Genomic DNA, 6,872 nt, shown 5'->3' with positions numbered 1-6,872 from the left:
GATGGGGGGGGGGGGGGGAGGGGCCGCCCCGGCCTTCCTGTGGGTGGGGACCCCCCCCGGGCTGCCCCTCCCCCACTTCCCCCATGGCGCCCCCGGGGCTGCTCCTGGGCCTGGGCCTGGCTCTGCTCGGCGCTGGGATGGGACACGGCGGTACTGGGAGCACTGGGAGCACTGGGAGGGGGGAACTGGGAGGGGGGAAACTGGGGGGTACTGGGGGGGGGAGCTGGGAGCACTGGGAGGGGGGAAATTGGGGAAAACGGGGGGAACTGGGAGCACTGGGGGGGAGAACTGGGGGCACTGGATGAGGGGAATTGGGGGAAACTGGGGGTGCTGGGACCACTTAGTGGGGGGAACTGGGAGGGGGTAACTGGGGGCACTGGGGGGGGGAACTGGGGGGTACTGGAGGTACTGGGAGGAGGAACTGGAAGAACTGGGAGCACTTGGAGGGGGGAAATTGGGGAACTGGGAGGGTGCCAGGAGGAACTGGGGTTACTGGAAGAAACTGGGAGGGTGGAGCTGGGGATACTGGGGGAACTGGGAGGGCAGAACTGGGCATACTGGGGTGTACTGGGAGAGCACTGGGGGGATACTGGGGGCACTGGGAGCTGGGTAGAGGGAGGGGAAAGCGGAGGCTTAAAGGTCACTGGGAGACACTGGGGACAGGGGAACTGGGAGGAACTGGGAGCACTGGTGACCTGGTGGTGACCCCTGGCCCCGCCCCCAGCGGCCCCGCCCCCAGCGGCCCCGCCCGTCTGGTGCTTCATGCGATTGGAGGAGGATGGAGAGGGCGGAGCCTGCTCGGAGCCGCTGGGGGAGGAGCAGCTCCCATTGGCCGATTGCTGCCTGAACCCCGCCTATGGCTACAGGCTCCGCCCACACGGCCACTGCCACAGCTGCCGGTCAGACACGCCCCCCTTGCCACACCCACCCTGGCCACACCCACCGTCAGCCAATCTGGTCTAAGCCACGCCCACCTGTCCTGTGGCCACGCCCCAGAGTTTTAGCCCCACTTGCACTAAACCCCGCCCACAACTGGCCCCACCCACCCTGCCCAATGAGGTGGCCACGCCCATATTGCCTGAGCCACGCCCATCCCAACAAACCCCTCCCACTCCTTAGCCCCGCCCGGGGTCACCTGGGGACACTGGGAGGGGCTGGGGGACATCGAGTGACCCTGAGTGACCTCGGGTGACACTGAGTGACCCCAGTGACCCCGAGTGACCCAGGTGACCCCAGTGACCCCAGGTGGCCCCAGTGACCCCAGGTGGCCCCAGGTGACCCCAGGTGACCCCAAGTGACCCCAGGTGACCCCAGGTGGCCCCAGTGACCCCAGTGGCCCCAGGTGGCCCCAGGTGACGCCGCTGTCCCTGTCCTGTCCCAGCTCGGGCGCCTGGGGCCCGTGGGAGCCCTGGAGCAGCTGCTCGGTGACGTGCGGGGAGGGGACACAGCTCAGGGGACGGAGCCGCGGCCACGGCGGGGGACAGCCCGGGGACAGCCCCGAGTGGCAGCTGCGGGCGTGTGACACGGGCTGCTGCCCCGGTGGGACACGGGGGGGACACGGGGGGGGACACAAGGACACAGGGGGGCATGGGGGGGACATGGGACACAGGGACATTGGGACATACGGACACAGGGGGACATGGGGACACAAGGAGGGGACATTGGGACATGGGGGACATGAGGACAATGGGGACACGAGGAGACATGGGGACATTGGGACAGTTGGGGGACATTGGGACACGGGGGACATGGGGGGATATGGGGACATTGGGACACGGGGACACAAGGAGGGGACATGGGGACATTGGGACAGTTGGGGGACATTGGGACACGGGGGACATGGGGACAATGGGGACATGGGGGGACATGGGGACATTGGGACACAGGGACACAAGGAGGGGACATGGGGACATGTGGGAACATGGGGACGTGAGACGGACATTGGGGCTCGTGGTGGGGACATTGGGACATGGGGACACAAGGAGGGGACATGGGGGGACACTGGGACATGGGGACATGGTGGGGACACAGAGACAGTGGGGACGTGGGGACATTGGAGGACATGGGGACACAAGGGTGACACAGGGGAGATTGGGGACACGTGGTGGTGACACTGGGGGATGGGGGGACATGGAGACCCTGGGGGTGACACGGGGGGGGGGGGGGGATCTGGGGACACGGGGGTGACACCACACAGGGGACATCTGGGGACAATGAAGCCCCAGGGGATGACACTGGTGACACCTGGGGACACGGGGGGGAGTTTGGGGACAATGAGGTGCCACTGTGGGACTGGGGACATGGGGGGGGATTTGGGGACACACGGTGACACTGTGGGACTGGGGACAGTGAGGTGACACTGGGATTGGGGACACTGGGGGGGGATTTGGGGACAATAAGGTGCCACCGTGGGATTTGGGGACATGGGGGGGGATTTGGGGACACACAGTGGCACTGGGATTTGGGGACAATGAGATGACACTGTGGGATTGGGGACAGTGAGGTGCCACTGTGGGATTTGGGGACACTGTGGGGGGGGATTTGGGGACACACAGTGGCACTGGGATTTGGGGACAGTGAGGTGACACTGTGGGATTTGGGGACACGCAGTGGCACTGGGATTTGGGGACATGGGGTGCCACTGTAGGATTTGGGGACAAGGGGACAAGGGGGGATTTGGGGACAATGAGGTGCCACCGTGGGATTTGGGGACACACGGGGTGACGTCCCCGCGCTGTCCCCGCAGTCGCGGGCGGGTGGAGCCCGTGGTCGCCCTGGGGGCTCTGCTCGGTCACCTGCGGGGGGGGGTCCCAGCGGCGCCACCGCAGCTGCTCCAGCCCCGCCCCCCAGTGCGGGGGCTCCTGCGGGCCCGGGGCCGGCGAGGACACGCGGGAATGCCGGGGGGCAACGGGCGCGTGCCCCGGTGAGGGGGAGGGGCCGCACCGGAGGGGGGGAGGGGCGGGGGGAGGTGGGGGTGGGGAGGGGGAAGAGGGAGATTTTTTTTGGGGGGGGAGGGGCGGGGGGGGGGTGTGAGAAGGTGGGGGAGGGGCGGTGGGAGTTGGGGGAGGGGGAAGAGGGAGATTTTTTGGGGGGAGGGGTGGGTGGGGTGAAGGTGGAGGAGGGGGAGACCCCCCCCAGGACCCCCATGAGAGATTTGGGGGGGGGGGGGGAATGTGGGAAGGTGGGGGAGGGGCAGAAGTGGAGCACTGGGGGAGGGGGAGGGGTGAAGAGAGATTTGGGGGAGGGGCAGAATGGGGAGCCCTGGGTTGGGGGGAGGGGGGTCCTGGGGAGGGGTGTAAAGGTGGGGGAGGGGGAGGGGCTGCCATTGCCCCCTCCCCCCGCAGTGGCGGGCGCGTGGGGCCCGTGGGGGCCGTGGGGTCCCTGCTCGGGCTCGTGCCGGGGGTCGGGCGCGGGGCGGAGCCGCCGCCGCCTCTGCGATTCCCCGGAGCCATCGCGGGACCCCCCCGGAGCCCCCTGCCCCGGCAGCGACACCCACAGCGAGCCCTGCCCGGGGCTGCCGCCCTGCCCCGGTGAGACCCCCGGGACCACCCCCCGGAACTCCCCCGGGACCCCCCCGGAACTCCCCGAGACCCCCGGGACCCCCCCCGGAACTTCCCGAGACCCCCGGGACCCCCCCCGGAACTTCCCGAGACCCCCAGGACCACCCCCCCGGAACTCCCCGAGACCACCGGGACCCCCCCCAGAACTCCCCCGGGACCCCCCCGGAACTTCCCGAGACCCCCGGGACCCCCCCCGGAACTTCCCGAGACCCCCGGGACCACCCCCCGGAACTCTCTGAGACCCCCGGGACCCCCCCCGGAACTCCCCGAGACCCCCGGGACCCCCCCCGGAACTTCCCGAGACCCCCGGGACCCCCCCCGGAACTTCCCGAGACCCCAGGACCACCCCCCCGGAACTCCCCGAGACCACCGGGACCCCCCCCAGAACTCCCCCGGGACCCCCCCGGAACTTCCCGAGACCCCCGGGACCCCCCCCGGAACTCTCTGAGACCCCCGGAATCCCCCTGAGACCCCCGGGACCACCCCCCGGAACTCCCCGAGACCCCCGGGACCCCCCCCGGAACTTCCCGAGACCACCGGGACCACCCCCCCGGAACTTCCCGAGACCCCCGGGACCACCCCCCCGGAACTCCCCGAGACCCCCGGGACCCCCTGAGACCCCCGGAACTCCCCCAGATTTCCCTGAGACCCCCGGGAACCCCCCCCCCCCCCCGGAACTCCTTGAGACCCCTCCAGGACCCCCAAGGTCTCCTCGAGACCCCTCCAGATCCACCCAGGACCCCCCAGAACCCCCTGGGGACCCCCGGAACACCACTGCGACCACCCTGGACCACCCCAAACTCCCCTGGTACCCCTTGAGACCCTCCCAGGACCCTCCAGGAACCCCCTCGGGACCCCCCAATACTCTCAGGACCTCTCGAGACCCCCTCAAGAACCCCCTGGAACCACTGAGACCCCCCCAGGACCCCTCGAGACCCTCCCAGAGCTCCCCTGGAACCCCCCCAGACCCCTCGGGGCCCCCCAAAATCCCTCCCGACCTCCGGGACCCCCCCAATTCCCCAGCCGGGGGCGGGGGGGAGGGGAGGGGGGTCTCGTGGCCGCGCTGACCCCTCCCCTCCCCCCACAGTGGACGGCGCGTGGGGGGCGTGGTCTCCGGCCACGCCCTGCCCGGTCACGTGCGGCCTGGGCGGGGTCGTTCAGCGCCGCGCCTGCGACGCCCCCTCCCCAAAATACGGGGGGAGGGGCTGTGAGGGGCCCGAGAGCCGGCGGGGGGTCTGCGGGCCCCGAGACCCCTGCCCAGGTGAGGGGCGGGGCCTAAAGGGGCGGGGTTTAAAGGGGTGTGGCTGGGGGAAGGAGCTTAATGGGGTGTGGTCGGGCGTGGTCGTGCGGGCGGGGTTTAAAGGGGTGTGGGCGTGGTTTTGTGAGGCAGGGTGGGGTTAAAGGTGGGGGCGTGGCCTGGTGGGTGGGGCTGGAATTGGGGTGGTGTGAGGGCGTGGTTTGGGTGGTGGGCGGGGCTTGAGGAAGGGAAGGGAGGGAAAGAGGAAGGAAAAGGGAGAAGGGGAAAGGAAAAAGGAAAGGGAAAATGAAAAATAAAGGGGAAAGGGAAAAGGGAGAAGTGAAAAAAAGGAAATGTGAACACGAAAAAGGAAAAAGTGAAAGGGAAGAAGGAAAGGAAAAGGAAGGAAAAAGGAAAGTTGAAAGGGAAAGTGAAAGAAGGGGAAAGGAAAAAGAAAAAGGAAATTTAAAAAGGGAAAGGAGAGGGAGATGTGAAAGAGAAAGGGAAAATGGAAACGAAAAAGGAAAGTAAAAAAGGAAAATGGAAAAGGAAAGGAAAGGGGAAAAAGGAAAAGGAAAAGGGGAAAAGCAAAGGAAAAGGGGAAAAGGAAAAGGGGAAAAGCAAAGGAAAAGGGGAAAAGGAAAGGGAAAGGAGCCCCCAGCCCCGTCCTGTCCCTGGCTGTCCCCAGCCCCACTGACGCCCCTCTCCCCCAGTCCCGGTGCACTGGGGTCCCTGGAGCCCCTGGAGCCCCTGCCTGCGGCCCTGGGGCGACATCAGCTGCCGCAAGGCCGTGGGGCAGCAGCGGCGCACGCGGGAATGTGTGGGGCACAGCCCGGGGGGCGCCGCCTGCCCCACGGCACAGGGCAGCAGCATCGAGCTGCGGGCGTGCTACAGCCTGCAGAACTGCGTCAGTGAGTGCTGCCCCACGGGCCCCACGGATCCTGGCAAACCCCACAGCCTCCCTAGAGCTGCCCCACAACCTCCCCATGGGCCCCACAGCCTCCCCAGAGCTGCCCCACAACCTCCCCATGGGCCCCACAGCCTCCCCAGAGCTGCCCCACAACCTCCCCATGGGCCCCACAGCCTCCCCAGAGCTGCCCCACAACCTCCCCATGGGCCCCACAGCCTCCCCAGAGCTGCCCCACAACATCCCCATGGGCCCCACAGCCTCCCCAGAGCTGCCCCACGGATCCTGGCAAACCCCACAGCTGCCCCATGGGCCCCACAACCTCCCCATGGGCCCCACAGCCGCCCCATGGGCCTCAAAAGCTCCCCAGAGCTGCCCCACAACCTCACCACGGCTGCCCCACAGATCCTGGCAAACCCCACAGCCTCCCCATGGGCCCCAAAACATCCCCACGGCTGTCCTATAGATCCTGCTGAGAGCCTATAGCACCCTACAGCTGGCCCATGGCTGCCCCATAGATCCTGGGGGAACCCCAGAACTGCCCCATAGATCGTGGGGGAAACCCAGAACTGCCCCATAGCTGCCCCAGAGCTCTCATTGGAGCCCTATAGCCCAACATTGCCCCATAGATGCCGCACGGCTGCCCTAGAACTCCTGCTGGGAGGCCTAGAGCTGCCCCATAGATTGTGTTGGGACCCCCTAAAGCTGCCGTGCCCCACAGCTGCCCCATAGGTCCTGTTTGAAGCCCCATAGCTGCCCCACAACTGCCCCATAAATCCTGTTTGAAGCCCCATAGCTGCCCCACAGCTGCCCCATAGATCCTGTTTGAAGCCCCATAACTGCCCTATAGACCCTGACAGGGGCACCCTCAGCCACCCCACAGAGCCCCCCTGCCCTATGGGGCGCTGTGGGGTCGGGGGTGACGCTGCCCCGCCCCCCCAGTGCCCGGGAACTGGTCAGACTGGAGCCACTGGGGGCTCTGCACCCCCCCCTGTGGGAGCAGCCCCACCCGGAGCCGCAGCCGCGAGTGCCGGCCCGTGCTGCCCGACTACCCGTGAGGGGCGGGGGGAGTGGGGCTGGGGATCTGTGGGGCTGGGGGGGTTATGGGGCTGGGGGGTCTGTGGGGCTGGGGGTCTGTGGGGCTGGGGGGGTTATGGGGCTGGGGGGT

General features: G+C 67.8%; 2 protein-coding genes across 2 annotated transcripts in view; one reads left to right on the top strand and one right to left on the bottom strand.

The window, feature by feature from the left end:
- The first annotated feature begins 72 nt into the window (after positions 1–72).
- CFP (complement factor properdin) lies at positions 73–6,762 on the top strand. The gene is made up of 8 exons (XM_053967984.1): positions 73–150; positions 725–899; positions 1,382–1,539; positions 2,747–2,923; positions 3,345–3,530; positions 4,648–4,821; positions 5,511–5,708; positions 6,647–6,762. The coding sequence occupies exons 1-8, from the start codon at positions 84–86 to the stop codon at positions 6,760–6,762; spliced, it is 1,251 nt and encodes a 416-aa protein (XP_053823959.1). The 5' UTR covers positions 73–83.
- Positions 6,763–6,855: 93 nt separating this feature from the next.
- The window catches only part of LOC128801857 (cyclin-dependent kinase 16-like), a 7,632-nt gene continuing 7,615 nt past the window's right edge, over positions 6,856–6,872 (bottom strand). The window contains exon 8 of the mRNA XM_053967983.1: positions 6,856–6,863. Within this exon, the coding sequence (XP_053823958.1) occupies positions 6,856–6,863 (8 nt within the window). The remainder of the gene's footprint in view (positions 6,864–6,872) is intronic.

Source organism: Vidua chalybeata, chromosome 32, assembly GCF_026979565.1.
Source record: "Vidua chalybeata isolate OUT-0048 chromosome 32, bVidCha1 merged haplotype, whole genome shotgun sequence".
In the NCBI taxonomy this organism is placed as follows: Eukaryota; Metazoa; Chordata; class Aves; order Passeriformes; family Viduidae; genus Vidua; species Vidua chalybeata.
The sequence above is the reverse complement of the archived record's forward strand: the minus strand, read 5'-3'. Positions and strand labels throughout refer to the sequence as shown.